This window comes from Daldinia decipiens (genome assembly GCF_022478715.1).
Source record: "Daldinia decipiens strain CBS 113046 unplaced genomic scaffold F4813scaffold_27, whole genome shotgun sequence".
Lineage (NCBI taxonomy): Eukaryota > Fungi > Ascomycota > Sordariomycetes > Xylariales > Hypoxylaceae > Daldinia > Daldinia decipiens.
This window is the reverse complement of record NW_026054570.1, coordinates 86773-108596: the sequence shown is the minus strand read 5'-3', so window position 1 is coordinate 108596 and position 21824 is coordinate 86773. Positions and strand designations below refer to the sequence as shown.

The 21824-nt window shown below is 48.5% G+C and overlaps 10 protein-coding genes across 10 annotated transcripts; 4 read left to right on the top strand and 6 right to left on the bottom strand.

Moving 5' to 3' along the window:
• Window positions 1–23: 23 nt before the first annotated feature.
• On the bottom strand, window positions 24–1419 carry F4813DRAFT_391312 (glycoside hydrolase family 5 protein; the record flags this gene model as incomplete). The annotated part of the gene is made up of 7 exons (XM_049247145.1): window positions 24–141; window positions 218–426; window positions 489–557; window positions 627–903; window positions 977–999; window positions 1058–1124; window positions 1181–1419. The coding sequence occupies 7 exons, from the start codon at window positions 1417–1419 to the stop codon at window positions 24–26; spliced, it is 1002 nt and encodes a 333-aa protein (XP_049097702.1).
• Window positions 1420–3876: 2457 nt separating this feature from the next.
• Window positions 3877–4366, top strand: F4813DRAFT_391311 (uncharacterized protein; the record flags this gene model as incomplete). Its single annotated transcript, XM_049247144.1, has 4 exons — window positions 3877–3922; window positions 4015–4030; window positions 4099–4278; window positions 4333–4366. The coding sequence occupies 4 exons, from the start codon at window positions 3877–3879 to the stop codon at window positions 4364–4366; spliced, it is 276 nt and encodes a 91-aa protein (XP_049097701.1).
• A 491-nt stretch (window positions 4367–4857) lies between these two features.
• Window positions 4858–5470, bottom strand: F4813DRAFT_391310 (transcription initiation factor IID, TAF10 subunit; the record flags this gene model as incomplete). Its single annotated transcript, XM_049247143.1, has 2 exons — window positions 4858–5259; window positions 5315–5470. The coding sequence occupies 2 exons, from the start codon at window positions 5468–5470 to the stop codon at window positions 4858–4860; spliced, it is 558 nt and encodes a 185-aa protein (XP_049097700.1).
• A 502-nt stretch (window positions 5471–5972) lies between these two features.
• Window positions 5973–7282, bottom strand: F4813DRAFT_366119 (uncharacterized protein). Its single transcript, XM_049243997.1, has 2 exons — window positions 6045–7282; window positions 5973–5991 (listed from the first exon to the last, which is right to left on the bottom strand). Exon 1 carries the CDS (start codon window positions 7153–7155, stop codon window positions 6700–6702), a length of 456 nt encoding a protein of 151 aa, XP_049097699.1. The 5' UTR covers window positions 7156–7282; the 3' UTR covers window positions 5973–5991; window positions 6045–6699.
• Window positions 7283–7439: 157 nt separating this feature from the next.
• On the top strand, window positions 7440–8812 carry F4813DRAFT_366118 (ribosomal protein S6e). The gene is made up of 4 exons (XM_049243996.1): window positions 7440–7644; window positions 7816–8178; window positions 8342–8509; window positions 8565–8812. Exons 1-4 carry the CDS (start codon window positions 7552–7554, stop codon window positions 8658–8660), a joined length of 720 nt encoding a protein of 239 aa, XP_049097698.1. The 5' UTR covers window positions 7440–7551; the 3' UTR covers window positions 8661–8812.
• F4813DRAFT_366111 (ribose-phosphate pyrophosphokinase 3) lies at window positions 8813–11288 on the bottom strand. Its single transcript, XM_049243995.1, has 6 exons — window positions 10577–11288; window positions 10306–10397; window positions 9869–10241; window positions 9643–9801; window positions 9341–9580; window positions 8813–9263 (listed from the first exon to the last, which is right to left on the bottom strand). Exons 1-6 carry the CDS (start codon window positions 10651–10653, stop codon window positions 9236–9238), a joined length of 969 nt encoding a protein of 322 aa, XP_049097697.1. The 5' UTR covers window positions 10654–11288; the 3' UTR covers window positions 8813–9235.
• Window positions 11289–14538: 3250 nt separating this feature from the next.
• F4813DRAFT_391306 (uncharacterized protein) lies at window positions 14539–15235 on the bottom strand (the record flags this gene model as incomplete). The annotated part of the gene is made up of 2 exons (XM_049247142.1): window positions 14539–15054; window positions 15122–15235. The coding sequence occupies 2 exons, from the start codon at window positions 15233–15235 to the stop codon at window positions 14539–14541; spliced, it is 630 nt and encodes a 209-aa protein (XP_049097696.1).
• A 751-nt stretch (window positions 15236–15986) lies between these two features.
• On the top strand, window positions 15987–18539 carry F4813DRAFT_152172 (uncharacterized protein). Its single transcript, XM_049238969.1, has 2 exons — window positions 15987–17134; window positions 17210–18539. The coding sequence occupies exons 1-2, from the start codon at window positions 16472–16474 to the stop codon at window positions 18245–18247; spliced, it is 1701 nt and encodes a 566-aa protein (XP_049097695.1). The 5' UTR covers window positions 15987–16471; the 3' UTR covers window positions 18248–18539.
• Window positions 18540–18575: 36 nt separating this feature from the next.
• Window positions 18576–20078, bottom strand: F4813DRAFT_366105 (ER lumen protein retaining receptor). Its single transcript, XM_049243994.1, has 4 exons — window positions 19802–20078; window positions 19680–19738; window positions 19539–19605; window positions 18576–19473 (listed from the first exon to the last, which is right to left on the bottom strand). Exons 1-4 carry the CDS (start codon window positions 19827–19829, stop codon window positions 18980–18982), a joined length of 648 nt encoding a protein of 215 aa, XP_049097694.1. The 5' UTR covers window positions 19830–20078; the 3' UTR covers window positions 18576–18979.
• Window positions 20079–20368: 290 nt separating this feature from the next.
• F4813DRAFT_152110 (WLM-domain-containing protein) lies at window positions 20369–21786 on the top strand. The gene has a single exon (XM_049238968.1). The coding sequence runs from the start codon at window positions 20605–20607 to the stop codon at window positions 21643–21645; it is 1041 nt and encodes a 346-aa protein (XP_049097693.1). The 5' UTR covers window positions 20369–20604; the 3' UTR covers window positions 21646–21786.
• Window positions 21787–21824: the final 38 nt, after the last annotated feature.

Here is a 21824-nt window from a genome sequence, read left to right as displayed (position 1 = left end):
CGGCGGCTAACAACAACCCCTATTTAGATAAAATCCGCCAAAGACGGCAACACCTTCGTAAACGCGGTTCCGGACGGCGGCTCGATCGAGTACATGTAGTCAGCCCACCAAGGGCCAGCACCCCACCATAACCATCCGGTCCTATACGGATTTTATATTAGTTAACTCATCCTGTAGTAAGTAGTATAATATAGAAGATTGGGGGGGAATTCCTCACCAGACGTCCGAGTTCTCCTGCATGTGGGCCAGCAGGCCCTTGACGGCTTCGATGCACTGGGCGTTGGCGCCGCCGGCGGTTTCGCCGATCAATCCCTTCTTGTTGTTGGCCTTGAGCCAGGCGGTGGCGGCGGCGAGACGCTCCTTGCCGATTGTTGCGGATACGCAGGCTTCGGATGTGCCGGAGCCGTCCGAGTCGAGGTATTGGTGCTGGGGGGGAGGGGTTAGTTTGGTAGGAATAAAGGGGGGAGGGGAAAGGGGGGCGAACGTACCATCTCGTAGATGATCTTGTCCTGGGGGTCGGTCAATTTACCCATGGCCTCAGAGGTGCCGCTGGAGACCTGCGCAGATATTAGCACCAACAATAATCATAGCGTTCCTATCCATAACGAAAACAGCGGAAAACTCACCCAATGCCAAGCTCCGGTCCACGAGTTCCCTTCGACGAAGATATACTGCGAAGTAGCGCCGGCGCCGCGGATGGCGTCGATGGCGGCCTGGTTGAGCTGGCCGACGAGGGCGTTGTCTTCGTCGTGGAACTCGTTGTTGGTGTCGAAGATGACCTTTTCGTTGGTCGCGTATCGCTTGGCTACCGTCGTCCACCACGCGCCGAAGCCGGATACGTCCGTGATGATGTTGTCGTAGTATCGCCCGAAGTTGTGCGGGTCTACGACGGCGTAGGCGCCCCTGGGGGGAGTTGTGAGTATGGAGGAGAAGGGGAGGGGAAAGGGGGGTATTGGAGTATTGGGGTTAGACTAACTGGCCGGTGATGAATTTGACGATCTGGGGAGTTGGTTAGTTTTGTGATAATGAAATATAGGTACGTGATGTTAGGACTTACGTCGTCAAGGCCGGCGGCGTAGGTCTCGTTGACGGAGCCGGTTAACTTGTCTGGGATGATACGCTCCCTGGTTTATGTTCAGCGTCGGTTGTAATTTGATTTATATAACAGGTAGAAACTAACATCATGATCGGGATGCGGAAGGTGTTGAAACCCTTCTGGACCAAGGTAGATATGGCATTGTGGTCGGGCCAAGTGTAGTCCTTGCCGAGTTGCCCGGGAAGAGCCTTGTTACCGAATTCGGCTCCCGACTCGCTTACACCGGTGAACTGGAAAGGGCTTGCGCGCTTCTTGGTCTGGGTGGGCGCCGCGACGGCGCTGGAGATAGCAGCCGTAGCCACGAGCAGATCGGCGAACCTCATAATGTCTAACCTAGGTATCTATCTAGACTGCTACGAAGACGTACAGCGTGGGGTGTAGGAGACAAAGCTGGCTACTCGACATCCACGATGAGAGGTGGACTTGCTCGGCCTCTTATACTTCCAGGGCGGAAGCCAACCCTCCGCCCCACGCAAAGGAGAATGGAAACATAAACAACCACGTCCGGGGTCACCACCCGGCGCTAAAGGTAATTATGGCGCGAGGGGATCGTACATCTACCTACATACGGATATGTAGGCCCATTGAGGCTCATATTGAAACTGCTCGTCCCTCGCAGGACCTGGTGGGGGTGATGCAATAAAGACCAGGACGAGACTCTGCATCGGAAGGGCATAAGCGGTGACCGGTAGCTTGGCCCACGATGCTTAATTTTCGGTAGGGTAGTTTTTTTCGATGCCGGACCCTTGCAAAGGTGGGAACACGGGCCCTATTAGTCTACTTGTTTTTTTTTGTCATGGAGCTATGACATGACATGACATGACATGACATAAAAACGAACAAGTAAGGTACGTGCTAAGGGAGAATATAATGAAAAAGGCACAGAAGAGATAGGGCCGAAAGGACGTGATAGCAGAGCTTTCTCGTGAAGCTCGTTGCTGCTTCCAGGGGGGCGGGGCCTAGCTCTCCGCATGTATATTAGGTACATTAGGTATATTGGGTATATTAGGTCATGCTAAGGTACGCCTCCTCCTCTCCGCGTGGCGACGGAAACTCGCCAGGGGCATGAGAGATGCAAAAAGAAAAGTTGGGGGATTGGAGTAAATGACGTGAAACATAGCCACGGGGTTAAATGGGAAAGACAGCCAGGTGCCCCGACTCGTATGTATTTGGAAACGCGTCTAGGTTAGCCGGCTTCGGCTTCATGACTCGGGCGGTGTTATGTATGTAGTGTTGCTTTGATTATGGAGACTTTCGATGGCGTGGATGTGGGAAGTTTACTATTATGTACATATGTACATAGAAGTCTGGATTGCGCGAGTCGGATTATATAAGGGAGTATGCAGGGGTTGAGAGAATTATTGACCAATCAGAATGGACTTTTATATACGGATGACCCTTTCAAGCTAACACCTGCCAATTGGAAGGCAAATGTACATAAAACATTACTTTTATACTTCAAGTTATACCCCGACAAAACAGTAGATTGACAATTATCTAGTTGCTTTTAAGGGGAGGGATCTTGGTTCAAATAGGTGAGCAGCTGCCGCTAAGAATAGTCTGTGCGTGACGAGCCGCCCTATAGACAAAACATAACGAAGTCAGCAAGGCGTTGAGCCAACACGGGGGTCAAGTAGTTAATTAGAAACAACATATGCCTGGTCTTATACCTAGGTTACTTGTTATTACTAGAAATAGCTAGAGTACCTCAAGGTTGAATTGTGCATATTTTAAGGTATTCTTTGGATAAAGTAAAGTGATAGTTACATACACTTGACACGGCAACTTAAGTTTCCGTTTACTTATTCTGTGCGGATCAGAGGAGACAATTATACTATTTGTTAATAAGTGTATAGATTCAAATGAAGCAATAGTGCGGATTAGTTCCCTACCTTAATAAGTATCTTATCAATAACTAGTTAACTATGTATTTAAACAATAAACTTTTAAAGACTAAATGTCAAAGTGTTGAACGAGTCTACACCTCATCCCAAAGTCATCCTTGACCATCAACCCAAAGTCTAACCCGATTTGGCAAAAGCTGGGGCCTTGGATCCAACATTTTGATTGGTTGCATTTGACGGGGTCCGCTTTGGGGTGAGCTTTGTACGACTTTGGGGTGAGTTTTTAGCGTTTTTAATCATTAGAATAAGGCTAAATGCCCTGTAATTACAGCGCATTATAACCACTAAGTTCCCTGTATTATAGCGCTAAGCACTTAGGTTTTTAGCGCGCTTTATCTAATCAATTCCTAATCGATTAGGAATTGATTAGATATGCGCTTACCTATTTTTTATCTTTTACTTATTTTAAAATAAACTTTTTATATTTAAATAAAATAAAATAAAAATCAATGGTTAATCGATTAATAATTAATTATTAATCAATTATATTAAATTTATTTATATTTTATCAAGTCTTATAATGCTGTATAAAAGCGTATATTTACATAAATATAATGTTAGTGAAATGGTAGTTGAGTTTTTGGTGCGCTAGTACTATTATGGTGTAAAATGGTCCACATATGCCTGATTGGGTTAGACTTTGGGTTGATGGTCAAGGATAACTTTGGGATGAGCTGCGCCCTCGTGTTGAACTAGGAGAGCTGCCCCACAAACCCAAACTCAATAAACTGATATCGCGGAAGTATATTAATCCGCTATCGTGCTCTCTTCTAGGTACTCACGATCCGGGGATATGCATTTACCAAGTACATCTACGTAGAAATTATTGCGACGAGCTCCTCCATCACCAGCATCAATTGTCCAAATCCAGACAAAATGCAGCCGACAAGGTGGCTCTTGCAAGGCCGATCCGTGTGGAAGGGTAAGCTATTTCCCCTTTTCCCCTTCCATCATTCCTCCCCTATACTCAAACGCAATAATGACTACGTAACTAACCATCACCACCACCTCCAGGGCCGCACATCGTACCGTAAGACACCCATCCCACCATGACATTTCAAACCCATCACTCTAACACACCCGCCCGCCTGCCCACAGCCTCGCCATTGTGCGCCCCCTCCCGGGCGAAAGAGTCAAGCCAATCCGCACGCAAGCCCGCGCCGCGACCATCCTGCCTAGTTTCGTCGGCCTCAAGTTCCAGGTGTACAACGGCAAGGTATACCACGACGTCGAGATCACCGAGGAGATGGTCGGCCACAAGCTCGGCGAGTTCTCTCCGTACGTTCCGTCCTATTCGGGCACTAACACTCACACTAATTTTACTCCATCTAGGACGAGAAAACCCTTCGTCTGGTCACGACGGTAAACCAGGAACAGCACGATGAGGTGTGGGCATACCGCGGCGTTCTGGAATTTTCAGATGGGGGGTCCTTTACGAGTTTACCATCTGCTGTATATTTACGCGCTCGCACGACCATACCATTAGAGAACACGCAAGATACGTCTCTTCGCAACGTCTATCCGTGTGCATTATACGCAAAGCTAGTAACTAGACGGCCGCAGCCCGTCTTCTATTTGTACACGTGTACAACTTCCGGGCGCGACTAGGCCGGGTCTGAAAAAACAACAACATAAGAAAAGACTATTCCTGAACGCCAAACACCTTTTCCCTGAATGTGACCTTCCGTTCCTTATGTGTAGACCTCTGTGGATTCTGCTGCTGTTCCGTAAAAATATACTAGGCCCGGCGGCTTGTGTAGTACAACGTCAAAAGTTTCTTTGTGAATATCCAGATATGGCTTCAGGTTCAGCTGATGACGTATTCCCTCGCTCCCGCTGTGATGCATACTCAGATGCTTATCGGTAGAACTCGCTTCGCTTGACGTTGACGCCGTATTCACCCACGGCCATACCCAGATCCTCCATGGTGAGGACCGTGCGGTTCTGACTACCGCCCTGGCCGCCGCCACCGTAACCCGCTCTCTGGATACCCAGCGGCCCACCACGCCCTTGATCTTTAGCGTTGGCTTGCGCTTGGCCCGGAATTTGGAGTCCTGCGGCGGCACCGAGGTTGCCCATCGGGTTGTTCGCGCTGGTGTTGGATGCGCGGATGCGGCTGTATTGGTAGGCGTCGGCGGCGATATCGGCGACGAACTTCTGGACCGCAAGAGCGATGAGGCGCGCGAGGCGCGGGTCGGTGTGGGGTGGCGGGGGAAGACCGGCTTTCGTCATGTAGTAGTTGGTTACGGCATCAGGGATCTGCAGGATGGTTAGCGCATCTTATATGGCCGGTAGTTAGCCATAGGGTGCTCACGATAGGCGCGTAGTCGTCCATCTTGGTTAAGAATTCTTTCAATGAAGTATCTTTCCGAGTTGGCATCTTGGGCTCCGAAGGTAGAATGGTCTCTTCCTCGTTCTGCTGCGAGGCGACGGGGGGAGCCTGTTCATTTTCCGTGGGCGCGCTTGCCATGTTTGCGAAGTCGAGATAGTTGGGGGTCCCTAATTGGATGAATTGATGCTGGAGGAATCGAGGAATTCTTTCAAAAAGTTGTTCGAAGGCCGTAAGAAGCACTCGATCGATAGAATTCAAGAAACGGCCCAGAAACCCCAGAATACTGGCCTAAGCCTTAATGGGGTCTCTAGTTACTAAGTTTGTATAATCTCAAGTTCCAACAGTCACCTTCGACTGAGTCGTTCGAATGATTGTAACGGCGGGTAACTCGTACGTCTCGCAACGTTGAGATGACGTCGTAGTCTGCGTGAACGAACCCGATTTTGACCTGGCTTATAGACGAATATCAAAAAACTAGTTTCCAAATACACGCGCCTAGTCTGCGTCGCTTATCTAGAAGGAGTCGCGGGTAGATGTTTATAGATAAACTTGAAAAGGTTGAAAAGGCTGGATGAAGTCAAAGTTCAATGAAGTTGACAGCTTCGCGGTCCGTTCGCGATATGCAAGGCCGATTTCATGTGGGTCCATAGGTAATTAGCCTCATTTCTTATCAGCTTATCCCCCAGCATGCCAAGATTTAAGGCTCGATTACCTAATAAAGAGAAGTATAAGGTACTTTTGTACCTTCCTATCAATGTCACAGATCACGTTCAAAGTACATATAAATATCATGTAGCATGTTGAAGGTAGAGATGTAGGAGCCAAGCCGGATGAATTGTTTATCAAAAACGATTTGAGCCTATTTTGTGTGTATGGATATAGTATACTTTGTAAGCCAGAAGGCATTTAGAAGGGCTAGTTATGTGGTCTTGTGACAACTCAACTCATAACATTTCTCCTAATTCTAGACTTGGTGCTTCTAAGTTGCGTTTAGTGCAATTTTCCTTTCTAGCAGCTCAAGCAGAGAACACCCGGGATGCATATAGTAAGATGGGTATTCCAGACAGAAACTCAATGCACCCAATGCGCATCTTGTTAGGCGTAGGAATCCTTTGAGTAGCCATCAATGTAAGTGCTTAGGGGGCTATAGGTTCGAGTAATTTTACCCTCGCCTAGTTCGGGTGATGCCAGCAGGCTGTCATTCCATATTCTGCATGCGGCCTCCGAATATCCTCGAGCTCAGGACTTTGATACTGTAAGGTATAGGGATAAACTTCTCGGCCTCTGCAACCCTATCGAACTTAGGAGCCATATATAATGGGAATATGCTTTAATTCACGGCCTTGTAGCAATACGTTGGTATGTCTTCATCCAGTTCCCACGGGCTCTGGGCGTTGAGAGAATACAATTTTGTATTTGACAATCTCAACCACCTCCAGCTCCTCAACCGTAGAAGAGCTCGATGTCTCGTCAGCCATTTCTACGTCTTCTTCCGACTTTGTCCGTTTTCTGATAATAGCCATAGCTTTCGGTAGCTTTTTGGCTTCTCCAGTGAGTCTCTGATGCTCGCCCACGTAAAGATAGATTTGTTTCATCCAAGCAGTGCTAGATGCGTCTTGAGTTTCTGGGTGGTAGTCTGGAAATACGAGCCGTCCAATGTTTACTTCTTGGGTATTGCCCTCATTGTTTTCCGGGACGTTGATTGTACCTTGAAGCTCTAGAATAGCTAAACCGGAAGGTGTTTGTAGAAGCTGGGGGAGTGGACTTTGGTCAGCGGTTTCGGTGCCGTTCTTCCTAGGGTACAATTTAATAGAAGAGGCCATTTTAAGAATATCGCTAGGTAATGCACCTTAGTAGCATCTCACCAAATGGAGGCAATGAGATGAAGGGCAGTTCAATGTTCATAAAGAATTAAAAGTTAAGTGGGCCCAGTCAGTACGTACCCCGTCTTGAAGGACATTGTAGGTACGCGTTAATGGGATTTCTTCGGAGAATTGACTTCCTTTATCCTTATCAGAGATGAATCATAGTGGTCCATGCACCAGTAGCCCTAGCGCGTCTCCACTCTTCTCGCACGCAGGAAAAATCGGATTAGGCGAAGTAAATCCACACAACAAGTTTGAACCTTTTTCCAATTCCCATTAATTTTCGGTGTGTTCTCACGACTCGACTTCATCCAACAACACCCAACACAGTCGACCGCGACACCTACCGCCGAGATGAAGCTGAACATCTCTTACCCTGCCAATGGCAGCCAGAAGCTCATTGAGATCGAAGATGAGCGAAAGATCCGTGACTTCATGGAGAAGCGCGTATGTCACACCTAGACCTTTCGTTACCACTCCTGCGAATTCTCGAAAAGCCTTTAATCCCCCTTCGATATACTATGTACAAGCACTATGTACAAGCATCAAGGGGCTTCTTCAACATTTTTCGCAGCAACTACCTAAATATTGGGAAAACTAACATGTATACTACCTTAGATGGGCGCTGAAGTCCCCGGCGACAACCTCGGCGATGAGTTCAAGGGCTACATCTTCCGCATCACCGGCGGTAACGACAAGCAAGGTTTTCCGATGAAGCAGGGTGTCATGCACCCTACCCGTGTCCGTCTCCTACTAGCCGATGGTCACTCCTGCTACCGCCCCCGCCGTACCGGTGAGCGCAAGCGAAAGTCCGTCCGTGGCTGCATCACTGCCATGGACCTGTCCGTCCTCGCTCTTTCCGTCGTCAAGCAAGGCGATAACGAGATCCCCGGTCTGACCGACACTGTCCACCCCAAGCGCCTCGGCCCCAAGCGTGCCACCAAGATCCGCCGCTTCTTCGGTCTCAGCAAGGATGACGATGTAAGTGCACCTTCACTCGTCATCGCCTGCTCGGTCGTTGCTTCTGCGGGATGAGAGAGAAGAATCCCTTGCAATGAATACCACCGAGCAGAGCCTGAGAGGAATATCATGTTGTAAGAACACCCAAAAGATGGCTAATATTCTGGTCTTGCCCGCTATATAGGTCCGCAAGTACGTCATTCGACGAGAGGTCCAGCCCAAGAAGGAGGGCAAGAAGCCTTATACCAAGGCCCCCAAGATCCAGCGCCTGGTTACTCCCCAGCGTCTCCAGCACAAGCGTCACCGCATTGCGCTCAAGCGAAGACAGTCCGAGAAGGTCAAGGATGAGGCCGTACGTTGACCATTCCAAATATTCCCTTGCTGCGTATACTAACAACAGTCTATAGAACGAGTACGCCCAGATTCTGGCTAAGCGTGTCGCCGAGGCCCGTGCCCACAAGGCTGACGCTCGCAAGCGTCGCGCAAGTTCTATGCGCAAGTAAATACCTACAGGCGTTTGGTCGGTGTCTTCTCTGGTTCTTGCATTAGGGCATAAATCGTGGTGGCAATGGCTTTTGCAGGGATGATCGGTGGCTGGTCATAAGATAGGCAAAAGCCTCACATGAAATGTATTCCCGGAACACAAAAAATTAGGATGAAGATTCCCAAGCCGCCGCTTTATTTCTATCTTTCCAGGGTTGTTTATGCTATGACCCCGTATGGGTACTCATGATGCTATGTGACATAATGCCTCTTTATCCCAAACATGTTCTTCCAAATTCGCCGTAACCCAGGCTAGAAATAGCCAAAATTGTAGTACATGATGCATGTATATCCCGTAGTCAAATGCAGTATAATAAATAATAAACTCCGTACTTATATGACCTCAAATTTATGCTCTACGGCGTCCCAGTCTTGGCTCTTCGCATAAACGGTTCCCAAAATGCAATTTCAAACTCCCGAAACCGTGGAGTCCACCTTAATCAATCCTCTAATAGCGCACGCGTATCTTTAGCAGGATTATTACCTGCCACATTCTTCTTCTGCTCGACTCGTGCTCGTGCGAGTAAAAGATATATTATAGCGGAGCATGTGTGAATAGGAAACTTTAAGATCTGTCAGTATGTAAGGCCCTCGTAGTAAGGGGGATAAATAGATGAAATGGTTATGCGTCAGGACGTACCTAACACTCTCTCCGTTGTGAGTCCGTCGGATAGCTTCGGCTATCGTAGGACTCACGTCGATGACCCGGAGCTTCTTACACCGTTGAACCTTGTCGCCGAGGGGCACGGTATTCGTGACGACGATCTGGCTCAGACAGCTGTTGTTGAGGGTGGTGATGGCATCGCCGCTAAGGATGCCGTGGGTGACGACGGCGATGACTTCGCGGGCGCCGTGGTCTTTGACGGTAGCTGCTGCTTTGCTGTAAAGGGGTAGCTTAGTATTATGATTTGTGTGAAGAGATTGGGGGGTAGAGGTGCTTACGCCAAAGTACCGCAAGTATCGGCCATGTCGTCAACTAGAATTGCAACTTTGTCTACTACGTCACCGACGAGCACCATCCTACCCACGACATTGGGACGTGGGCGCTCCTTGTGGATAAGCGCAAAGCCACGGTCGAGACGGTCGGCTATGGATGTAGCCCTATCATACCACGTCAGCTTCTCCTCGTCCGTGTCGGCCAGCGGCGCGCGCATAATAATCGACCTACCTCTTTGCACCACCAGCGTCCGGGCTGACAATAACCGTATCTTGACCGGCAAGGTTCTCCCGAATCCATCGCAAGACGCTGGGTTCGGCGTATAGATTGTCCACGGGGACATTGAAGAAGCCTTGGATCTGGGAGGCGTGGAGGTCCATCGTGATGACGTGGTTGCAACCGGCGGTCTGCAGCATATTGGCGATAAGCTTGGCCGAGATAGGCGCACGACTCTTATCCTTCTTATCCTGCCGGGCGTAGGGGAAATTAGGTATGACGGCGGTGATGCGCCGGGCGGAGGCTGTACGACAGGCGTGGATCATGATGAGAAGCTCCATCAGGCCATCGTTAATGTCACCCGGTGCGGTGGATTGCAAGATGAAGACTAGAGAAGGGATGAGTTCATGACCGAATTAATCGCATGGATCTGCTATAAGGTGAGGTCGTACCATCTTCGTCTCTAACTGACTCGCCGACTGTAACGCTCGTTTCTTGATTTGAATAATTCAAACTCATCGTCTTTGCGATCTCAACGCCGAGCCTAAAGTCGCGAAGTACTTATCGTTAGCCAATTCCATACCCAGTTGCTTCTTGGAGCGGTACCGATCTCCAATTTCGTCATCTGATCGTCTGAAGGAAAGCCACCAATAGCCGAGAACCTCCAATTGATACGGTTGCGTCGTCCAAAGATAAGGAAGGATTCAAGAAAAAAAAACATACCGATCGGCTACGGCCTTGGCCAAGCTCGGGTGGCTGTTACCCGAGAGCAGCTTGATTTCGTTCGCCATGTCGCCCATGTTGATCAGAGAAGGCGGGGGAAAGAGACCAGGCGGTGCTGGATGCTCTGGTTACTTAATAACAAAAAGTTTTGATCCCGCAGCGTCACAAGCAAGGGAAAGAAAAATCTTTGAGGCAATGGCGCTGATGCGGTGCCACCGATCAAAGTCCGAGCCACAGTCCAATCGGGAGGAATCGCGGGGTCGTCTCGAGCTGTTATGGTTGGACGAATTGGACCAAGGGGTCTTTTGGCAAGCTTAAAAAAAAATTTGCTCCAAGTGATGGGCTGTGGCTGGTGTATTAAATATGTATTTTACTTTCGGCAAGAAAAAGACCGCGCACACGTGGTAATCGGGAAGTTCTCGAGAGGCTTGGTAGTACAGTAGGGGAAGAAATTTTCGGAAGGATCAAAAGAAATACTTGGGGAACTTGGGGTATGTCAACTGCTGCACGGCATATGTAACGAAAAAAAAAAACCTTAGGTCCTTTAAGCCATTTAAGTCGCCCGGAAGACCAAGACAAGAGAAAAAGTCTGTTTTTGATTCCGCGCTAAATTAGGCGTTTTTTTAGCTCGACTTATTTTTGGAAGCTAGCCCCCATGGGATATGGATATATGTCCTCGTTTAAGTTGTCAAACTCTTAACCTTATACCCTGGTTTAGACAATTTAGACAACTCAACTTGAGAGCTCTTATTCTCATAAGACATAGGAGTGAGCTGTACGTTGTTAATGAGACTTTACTCATATGTGATTCCACACGAATAAGCTGATTGAGGTATAGCTTAAAGAAAAGAGCTAGTTATTTGATTCACAAAGTATTCATCCAGAGTTATATAACCTCTTAGTTATGGCAAACCAAGTTTTCTTCTATTCAATGTATCAGGATTTAAAGACATCAGAACTAAAACATAACTCAATTAAGCCAGCATGTTTTGTTGCTTAGTCAACTTTTCCAAATATTATTACGTTGATAGCTGCTTTCGTAACCCTGTCTTAACTAGTAACTTGTAGACATAATTAGTTACTCTATAATAAGCTTCATAGAGCCAATGATTTAACCCTCTTTTCGTATCGTAACACGTAGAGACACCCAAATTAGCCATTTCAATACATTGGTCATGACTATACGAAGCACAGGCCAAGGTTTGAAAAATACCTAGATACCTAATGTTCTTAAGAAAAGGAACATAGGTACAAAGTAGTTAAACTTCTGCCTTAGGTATCCTCGAGTGACCGTTACGTACCTTCGAAACAGCTGTGGGTCATCCACCAGTTGAGCAGTGACAGACTCCATGGCAGTGTCTGTTGCTACATGTTGCTACGCGTTACCTAGATACCTACCAGCCAGACACCTGCCAAAGTAATAACAGTTATATAGCATAACAACAGACCACCCAGCCCAAGCCAGGGCGAGGTGAGCTCTCTCCGAACGGGTCTATCGTGACGTTTGGCTTAGTGGTTTAAGCACTAGCGCTTTCAATGACTGTTTGGGGATTCCTGCGGGCCTAACATCGAGAAAGTGGCAAAATTATTCGTGCCCGCTAAGCTGACCGGAGGAGGGGTATTTCCCATGAAGGGAGGGTTTTTGGTTCGAATCCAGCCCCTGGCAATATTCTTTTCTCTTTTTCGTTTTTTGAACCCGGTTGATAGTAGGTGATGATGCTCAGTTATTTCTTTCTTTTTCCCTTAGTTAAATACCCCCTGACCTATTTATTAAGGTCCTTAGTATATGAACCCCTTAGGTGTTTATTCAAGTGTTTATTCAATATTATTCAATACGAAGCTACTTGCCTATTTATGAGCATCATATTACTACTTACATTACAACTAGCGTTTGGGTTTTATGACATGACGGAGCGATAGATCAAGGTCGGCATCCTTGCTTGTCTTAAAGGAGCAGCCAGTCTAACTAACCCTTGTTTTTCAACCCCTCTTAACAGAGGCAAACTACATAGTAAAGGGCCGACCTTATATAATAAATGCTTACACATATTATCTAAAGCGTAAGAAAACCAGCAGTGACGCTATATTGAAGATTCGTCAAATCACTAAATATATAGCAAGGGTCAGTCAATCTACACCTATAGATTAGCCGAGTACGCCGCTTGAAACCTCACAGGCGATAAATATCAACAAACTACTTAAAAGGCTCCCATCAGCAAGTATTCGGTGTTTCTTAACTATTATGAGGTAGAGTTAGAAAGTATGTAAACAACTTAATTTTTCCGCAATGAACTCTAACTAACCCTAGTCATGGAAGCCCGTATTTATACATGCCAGAATTATCCCTTGTTCTAGAGGTCTCATCTAGAATCCTAACATTAATAGTAGCATGCTTCACGTATAAAGGCGTTAAGCTTTGCTTTTATTAAAGCAACATATATATAGTCTACTTACTGTATATCTTCTTTACCTCCTGGTGCCTTGGATCCTCCGCCGTGTGACTGTTGCGTCCCATTATCTCACTTACCTGTCAGGTGCCAACCGGCACCAACTGCAAACCTGATTTTCGCCGAGTATACTTCGCCACCTGCTAGTTTGTACACTAAGGAACTCAACATGAGGATGGTAGTAGAGGATATCAGGCAGGCTAGCTAACCAATCTACCTAAGATAATAATACGTTGCTTGGGTGTATATAAGATGTTCTTCTAGTGTAGGAAACAGCTGATGAAGTACCTTGACTCACAGTGCCTCTCGGAGCAACTCCTTCCCTCTCCTATTTGCCGAGAAACCGCTATGTAACAGATGATGCTAAATAGCCGCTCGTTCCATCACCCCAAAGCGAGCCCATCTGGTCTAGTGGTGCAATGCCTTCGCACGAGAAAAAAATGCTGACGCAAATTCCAGTTCAAGTTGTCTTTCGCGTTCCCTGCACGGTCGGCCATCAGCAGGCTTCTCGTAAGGTATATCTAGTCCCCTATTACTGACCGGACATGCTAAGCACCCCGGATGACCTCATCCCTAACGAGCATTTACAACTCGTAATGTTCAAATTTGAAGTTTTCTTGGATATTGTTTCGTGTTTCTCACCAAAGGCCTACAGGCGACTTGTTACCGGTACGTACAGTTTAATATCCTACCATAGATCAGATGGGTTCAACCAAATTTTTTTCAGTTGATCACCACGCCCAGTTTATTTTTCATCTGCCTAACGGTATATTTGACTTTCCCGGCGCTCATCCGTGACCTACCTTGTCGTTTTATCTTTGATCTCGTCCATACCTAGGAGTCAATGTCTCAGATTTACTCAGCACTTCCAGAGTTGAATCTATGATCAAATGATTGGCGATTTTCTCTTCAAGGATGATAGGTAGTAGGGAAGTAGCTCGAGACTGTTTCTACATGTTGGTTAGATACTTCTAAAACAAGCAGGCGTGGGTGTAAAAACGTATGAAGCTGTCACGAGAAATGGACTGCCACCATGTCCCCGGTGTTGCAGCTTCTACTTCGACAACCTTTACATAAACATGGGACTAACAATTACGATCAAAATGGGGGCTATTTCTATCAAGTACGTTCCTTAGGTCACTGGTTTACGAAGTGTGCCACGGCGTCATTCAGCGCATTTGAATTAGAAAGGGAAGTTAGGGCCAGGGAATATTTCACGCGCATGGAAGACTGTGATAATAGTGCTTAACTGTAGTAATTGAACTGATTGGGTGCCTCAAATCACCGCGATGGCAGTGATACAGAAGCAATTGAAACTGCTGTTTTGGTCTATAATAATAGCTATTCGATCATGTGAATAGGTTCATCAATCAGTGTAATGGAGCAATCCCTGATTCGATTAAGATGTCTATCCGAGATAGATTTATCTTTTCCAGTAAGAACAAACTTCGAAGACGTGATACCGTGAACTGTGCTAAAGTACTAGAGAATTCCAGACCATTTCGACCCTTCCGACTATGCGTAGACCATGTTGCAACCCTTGCGGAGTCGGTAGGCTTCGGTAACCACGATGCGGTCCTCGAGGGGCAGCACGTTCTTGCAGTTCTGGCCATCCTTGCAAGCGCCTACGTTGTATCCGTAGCGGGGGACCTCGTAGTTGTCCTGGATGAAGCCGTACTGATCGATGGACAAGTGGAAGCACATCAACTCCACACACGTGATAGACTCGGCACCCATAGGTCTAAACTTCCACTTCTTGGCGAGTACAAGGGCCTCATGGAAGTCAGCCTCGATGACGTGACGGACATAGATGCTCGGGGCCGACTTGTGGCGAAGGCGCTCCAAGGCCATGCTGTTCACCATGGGGACTACGTCGTTGAAGTTGTAGTACTTGGCCAGGGAACAGAGACAAGTCAAGAGTTCGCTGGAATGGAAGTTGTTGCGAAGCCAGTGAAGGACACGTGCACCCTCAGCATGCCAGTGGTTTAGAAGGTAACTCCACTGAGATCCTTTGACCGAGCTGCGTTCAGCCTGTGAATTTTGTGGTTTAGTATACACTTTAGGCAGGGTCGATAATGAACTAGACGTGGTTACTTACCTCGCTCTGCAAGGTGCAGCCATAGCAGAGAATACCAGGCGTGGCGGTCTTGATAACCTCCGTCGGGATAGGATGCTGGCACTTCGAGCACCAGATTCCGGTGGGAGCATCCATACTGGCACTGGCATTTATAATGTTAGAAGGATTCTTGAGATGTAAAGGTAACATATAAGCAACGGAGATATATAGCAATGCAAGTTGTACTTACCAGCGTCTACTTATTAATAGACTGATGACAAGATGTGCTGAGGTTGATGTTGTATGGAAAGGAGAAAAAAAATACTTCCTAGGAGAAAGGGTGGAAGTAGAAATATTTATATAGTAAGGGAACTTGGAATCTTGAGAACGATTTCAACCTGAAGCTGTAATTTTCTCATTATACTAGTACCTAATGCTCTTGCCTGAGTTTACCTTGTTTCCCTTCCTAAGGAAACTTGCTACAGATGCATTTGGACTAATAAGAGCGGAGCTCCGTGATAAAAGCGGAGCAAATTAGTCAATTCGGAGCTGGGTTCCTTCCAGTGTAGTTGAACTCCGGAGGTGCACAGGCCGGAAAAGTGGAGACACTCGGAGGTATGACTAAGAGTGACTTCCAATCACATTTTGCGTCCAGCTTCTTTCAATAGTATCATCCAACTTTCACACCTTCCACACTTTCCACACTTTCCATACCAAAAGTAGATCTTACATATTAAAATGTTCTTCCCCAGAAGATCATCTTAGGTGAGCACGTGTGATCAAAACGTGAATGTTGGTAGGGCTTACTGATCTGCTACACTAGTTGTCACAGCGGGTAAGCTAAGCTGATGAAATGACTAGGATCATGTAGTCTTACCCAATCCTCATTAACCTTCATCAACCTACCCTTGTGGGAAATCCTTGGGCTGACAAGAAACGAGTTTAGCTCGCGGAAACCCCCCATGATAGCGGTGGTAAGAAACAATATTGCTCACGCCATCTCCACCCTCTTCTCTACCCAAAACAGACTCGTTTATTTGTTTCCTGTACGTTTGAATACCAGGGTCACGGCAAATTAGAACGTCGGATTTTCTCTTCAACTCTTATATAATGTAACCTGATTAGGCAAGACCAAGACGCGAAGGAACGTTTCTTGTAGCCTTACCGTTGGGGATTATCTGTCCCGGGTTGTTGAGTGGGAAACAATTACCTACCTATGCCCTCGCAAAAGTTTGGGCTGAGATGACTTGATCAGCCATTTCCATAGGGCGCCCGGAAGCGTCTTACACAACCCTCAAGTACAGGCCAATTACCCGTAGACGGAGAGAACACTGTTCTTTTCACTTCTCGCCCCCCCATAGAATGGCATCGAGTACATAATAGGGTATTAAAATGAATAAATTAGGAGCTGCGCTCCTATTACTGTGGTCGCTTTGGTCGACAATGGGAGCAGGACTCAGCGATGCTACGCCTAATACAGAGACGCCCAACAGGAGAGAGCAGGAGGACCGATTGGAGAGGCCAATGAGATCGGAATGGTCTATAATACAGAATGATGGAAATGGCGAAGATCGAAGAAGACAACACCAGCCGGCGTTGCTTACCCCAACCACAGTGGCCCTCTTTCTTCCAACAGAAACCACATTGGCAGATCGCCACCTCCAACATCGCCAGGCCGATGGGAGGGACAATGGGGGTAAAGAGGTCGATGACAGTCCCGACGACGACAAAACTCCTAAGTCGCCTGCCGACGTTGTAAGTCTCATATCTAGCAGGGTGTCAACCAGCGTATCGAGCAGCGTGGCGGCCAGCGTGTCCGCCGCCTTTTCGACATCGCTTGCGCAAGTCTCAGAATCGGCATCTAGTGCCATCTCATCCGCGCATGAGGCAGCGCGCACTCTAGGACCGATATCACCTACAACAGGGGTTGACACACCAGCGACAACCGATGTCTTAGTTACCTCGTCTCAACCTGCTAGCATTTCTACCGATAGCTTACCCGCAGTGGCTGCCACGACAGCGAATGTAGCAAATGCCCAGGAGAGCGCTGCCACGGTACGTATAAGACTACTTTCTCTGTTTAAAAGAGCTTGGCAATTAGATTATAGACATAACTAACAACGCTTCAAGGCCAGCGCAAGTAGCGCCCCGACTCAAGGCTCATCACTCACCCCAGGAGCCATCGCGGGCCTAGTCATAGGAATCGCAATCGCCTCATCATTGCTCTCAGCTGTGCTTACATATCTATTCATGCGCCGGCGCGCGAGACAACAAGAGCCTCAACCCAAATTCGGACCCAGCTTGGCGCCACTACAACTCAGCCCTACCTCTGGGAGCCGTGGATTTATGAACCACTCCCATTCCCACCCCCTCTCTAACGACCTCTCGCTGTTCCAGATGACATACACCTCCCCAACACCCACAAACCACAACCGAGCGGCCCACTTCAGCAGCGACTTCACGCCAGACGTGAAGCAGCGGTTCGCCCCGGCTTCCGCTCCAGTTTCGACAACAGAATACCCAGCAATGGCGCTAACCACACAGCACGCCACAAAGCTCTCCGCGCTCCCCGCAAAACGCACCTCGCGCGTGCGCTCCCGCCCGCGCCCTCTTTCCGACCCTTCCGTCGACGACGGCCTTGGCCCCGTATTTCCCGTCTCGCCGCTAAGCTCCGAAGGCGACGGCCCATACAGGAGTAGCAGCATGCGCACGGACCGACGCCCGTCGCCGCTAAGCTACGAGGGCGGCGGCGGCGGCGGTACAATCCCTTGCTCCACATCAGCGCGGCTATCCCTCGCGCGCCAGCAGAGTCTCAACGGCGGACAACGGGCGCAGCTCGTACGCGTGGGCAGTCAGCGGGGTCCGGAGAGGGAAAGACAAAGCGGTGGTGGTGGTGGTGGTGGTGGGCGTTTGGCTGCGCCGGACCAGGGGCACGGCGAGGGGTTGACTAGGTTGTACTCGTTCACGACGGATACGAGCGAGAATGGGAATTCGACGGGCAGCGGTGATGCGCAGCCGCAGCCGAGTTATCTACAGCCGCGGCCGCTGGTCAAGTACGCGCTCTCGAGTAATACCGGTAACTCCTCGCCCGGATTACAGGTCCAGTCGCCGATCCCGCGGCGGCCGGTCGATCCGTATTACATCGAGAAGGGGGGCAATTACTATTAGGGACCGCGTGGCAACTGGAATTGTCGGGATGGTTGTTGGGGATGATTATATGATAATGATGGGGGAAGAAAGGGGAGAGGAGAGAGCTCAAGTTGGCGCTGTTAAGGACGTGCTGATTAGAAAAGCGCTCTGGTTGGCGTCTAAGAGCTTTATATCCGCCGACGAGTTGTCGGCGCTTGCGATATCTACTTTGTAAATACCTGGTCTCAAACACAAGTCTGAGACTACATATATATACACTATTTATACCATTCGAGCAACTCTATCGCGTCCCATTTCCCTAGATTATGAGCGTCCACAAAGCTGTCTTCAAAAAGACATAGTTGTAATTCAGCGTTAACCAAGTTAATTGTGGCACTTAGAAACTAAAAACTCCAGCATAATAATTTTCATTACCTTGCAACGCAAATTTTATGTACATTACATCAAGCTTAGAGCAAGACTCCCTACGGCCAAGCACTTTGAGGCCGAGAAACCGTCAACCCCGCCTAACCTAACGCCAGCCATGCACAACGACACGCCGTAAAGACGTGTTCTAATACTAAGACAACATCCGAGCCACCCTCCTCAACCTCGTACCCGCCAGACGTGGCCGGTACTTGCCCGGGCCCGTCGTCGCTTGTGGGCTAGACCTATGACTATCTTGTAGACCCGGCAATATTCGGGCCACATTGAGACACCAAAGACGTTATTCATCCACCATGGTGGGGGGCAAGATGTGCACGAAAGCACTTATACGGGCAACTTGAACTTCCTGCCCTTGAGCACCTTGTTGTAGTAGATCCAGAAGAAGTCGCTGTACAGAACCGTCTGGATGAGACCGGCGATGATGGCGATCCAGTCAGCCTTGTGGTCGGGCTCGGTGAGGTACCTGTAGATCCAGTTGGGGATGTAGAGAGTGCGGTAGATGCCGAGCGCGAAGAGATAGTGGGTGGTAATGACCTCAGCCTCGCCGGTCCTCTGCAGCATGAACAGTTGAGGGAGGATAGCTACGGATTCCAGCCAGATCGAGAACGCCCACATGATCTCCGAAAACGTATACTTATACGGCAGGAGAATCGCGAGGACGGCAGCACCACCCAGGAGATATTGGACGCGGAAGGTATCTTGGCTCGGATCGATGGTCGGCTTGTACTTGGTGGTCATTAGGTAGATGATGTAGCCCTGGCTGCTGATGAAGAGGATCTTGAAGATGATGTTGTAGATGCTCGACGTGTTGAAGAGATCTACCGAGAATTTGTTAGCCCTACTCTTCTGCCTTACTCTTCTGTCTTGTCATAGAATAACATACCTAGATATCGGGTAACGTAAACAATTAAATACAAGGCTTGCGATTTGAACGAGATACCAGAAGCGCCCTAAAATAGCTAGGTGTTAAACGTTACCCGAAACTCGAAACTCGAAACTCTCCAAACCGCGGGACGCAACTAACATTGAGCTCGATCATCTTGTGTAAGAGGATCCCGATGGACGCTAAATGGGAGAAATCTCCTAAACATAATTGTTAGAATATTTACAAGAAACAGAGAAACACCTAGTCGCATTGATGCCTACCCATGACTCGGAAGGCGTTTAACGGCATGGTTGCTTAGAGGGAGCAAAGCTCCAAGAAGGCTTTTCAAACGAATGGGTGTAATCGCGTCAACGGATAGACCTTATTTAAAATAGTCATGTAGGAACTGAGCCTATACGAGGGACTCAAACGGAGGATTCACAGACGTGTCCGCGAATACTAAAGGTAACTGTTATGCTGCTGTTATGTTGACCGGCAGAGGCCTTAAGAATGTTTCTTGAAAGGACACAATTACACCTGCGACGCGATTGACGTATGATTGGATCCCTGGAGGATTGCTAGTGCCGTGCTACCTGGTCTTTCAATTGTGGCTTGTTAAGAACGAAAATATCCAAGATTAGATTACTAGCCACACTTTGAATGATGTCACATAATGTACCTATTATCTCCCTATTGGCTGACATTTATATGGTGGAGCAAACTCTAACGGCGCTCGGCATCGGTTCGTACCTGATACAAAAGTGGAGAACGGCCAATCGAATCTCTTGGCAACTTGAGGCATCCGACTTCTGACGTACCGACGGATTACAAAGCTACCCTCTTGTTACAACACATACAATAAATATATGTAAGTGAACCACACTTTGTAGAATCTTCGATAAGAATGGCTAGAAAGAAATCATAAATTCTGCGAAGCCAATAGGTAAGGCTGTTTTTTTTCTTTCTTTAATATCTTATCATTTCATATACGTGTAACTCTATCCTTATAACTAAGGTAAATATAAAAATACCTTTATCTCCGATCCAACCTCCATCCTCTATCCAATATCACGCAACTACAAATATGGCGGGCCAAGATGAGATGCCTCCCGAATCCGGTGAGATCACTATCAGTCTCACACATCACGGAAACCCGCACAACTTCACCATAAACCCCACCGCCACCGTCGCCGACCTTGCCGCCCAAATCCAGGATGAACTGTTCATCCCCGTCAGCAACCAGAAGCTCATGGTCTCGAAGCTCGGCCTGCTCAAAGCCCCCTTCGCCGAGCGCCCCGTCGCCGATCTCCAAGACAAGAAGATAACCCTAATCGGTACATCGACCGAGGAGATCGCCTCCTTAGCATCGGCCTCTCAAAGCGCAGCGCAGCGACAAGCACACCTAGCCGCCGCGCGACGCAATCTACCCAAGGCATACTCGCGGCGGGACTCGCAGCGCGTTCTCGACGACAGCACATACACCTTCGCGACTGTACGCCCTCTGGCCAACTTACCGCGCCCAGAGCGCTCCCTCGCCTTCCTCGAGCGGCTAAAAGCCGACCCGGGGATCCGAGCCGCAATGCGCACGCACAAATTTAGCGTCGGCCTGCTCACAGAAATGGACCCGTTATCGTACACGGAGGCTTCGCACGAGGGCACGACGCGGATCCTAGGACTGAACCGCAACGCGGGCGAGATCATCGAGCTTCGTCTGCGCACGGATGCGTACGACGGGTACCGCGACTACAAAACCATCCGCAACACGCTGTGTCACGAGCTGGCGCATAACGTGCACCAGAACCACGACCGCGCGTTCTGGGACCTGACCCATCAGATCGAGAGGGAGGTCACGCGCGCGGATTGGACTCGCGGGGGCCAGAATGTGGCGGGCGGGGAGTTTTATGAGCCGCCCGGGACCGGGACGGAAGAGGAGGTGGCGTATGATCATGGCGGGTGGACGGGCGGGGCGTTTGTGCTTGGAGGGGGGAGTGTGGGAGGTGGAGGTGCTGCTGCTGCTACGGCGGGGCAGGGCGCGTTAAGTAGACGGGAGATCATGGCTAAAGCGGCGGAGGAACGTATGAAGAAGAAGAAACAGGCTGAGGAGGAGGCGAAGAGGAATCGGTGATGTGTTGAGATGAGATAATGGGGATATGCGAATCTACCAAGCATCTTATGTTTTTGTTTTAATCCTTAGCTAGGCGAAACAGGGGGAGGGCTTCATGATTTATATTTATGCATGGCTACGGCGTTTAAGGATGGTCCAAGTTGGATTGATCTATAGACAAGCGGATAAGCGTATATTTT

Bases quoted from the DNA above. Each gene is read 5' to 3' on its own strand.
- F4813DRAFT_366119 (XM_049243997.1), bottom strand. From the start codon at position 7,155: ATGGCCTCTTCTATTAAATTGTACCCTAGGAAGAACGGCACCGAAACC.
- F4813DRAFT_366118 (XM_049243996.1), top strand. From the start codon at position 7,552: ATGAAGCTGAACATCTCTTACCCTGCCAATGGCAGCCAGAAGCTCATT. The intron at 8,179-8,341 runs GTAAGTGCACCT...CCCGCTATATAG, and splicing joins GTCTCAGCAAGGATGACGAT to GTCCGCAAGTACGTCATTCG. The intron at 8,510-8,564 runs GTACGTTGACCA...AACAGTCTATAG, and splicing joins AGAAGGTCAAGGATGAGGCC to AACGAGTACGCCCAGATTCT.
- F4813DRAFT_366111 (XM_049243995.1), bottom strand. From the start codon at position 10,653: ATGGGCGACATGGCGAACGAAATCAAGCTGCTCTCGGGTAACAGCCAC. The intron at 10,398-10,576 runs GTATGTTTTTTT...TCGCGACTTTAG, and splicing joins GCCAAGGCCGTAGCCGATCG to GCTCGGCGTTGAGATCGCAA. The intron at 10,242-10,305 runs GTACGACCTCAC...TCCCTTCTCTAG, and splicing joins GTCAGTTAGAGACGAAGATG to TCTTCATCTTGCAATCCACC.
- F4813DRAFT_152172 (XM_049238969.1), top strand. From the start codon at position 16,472: ATGAATAAATTAGGAGCTGCGCTCCTATTACTGTGGTCGCTTTGGTCG. The intron at 17,135-17,209 runs GTACGTATAAGA...CAACGCTTCAAG, and splicing joins CCCAGGAGAGCGCTGCCACG to GCCAGCGCAAGTAGCGCCCC.
- F4813DRAFT_366105 (XM_049243994.1), bottom strand. From the start codon at position 19,829: ATGCCGTTAAACGCCTTCCGAGTCATGG. The intron at 19,739-19,801 runs GTAGGCATCAAT...AATTATGTTTAG, and splicing joins AAACGCCTTCCGAGTCATGG to GAGATTTCTCCCATTTAGCG. The intron at 19,606-19,679 runs GTTAGTTGCGTC...TAGCTATTTTAG, and splicing joins ACAAGATGATCGAGCTCAAT to GGCGCTTCTGGTATCTCGTT.
- F4813DRAFT_152110 (XM_049238968.1), top strand. From the start codon at position 20,605: ATGGCGGGCCAAGATGAGATGCCTCCCGAATCCGGTGAGATCACTATC.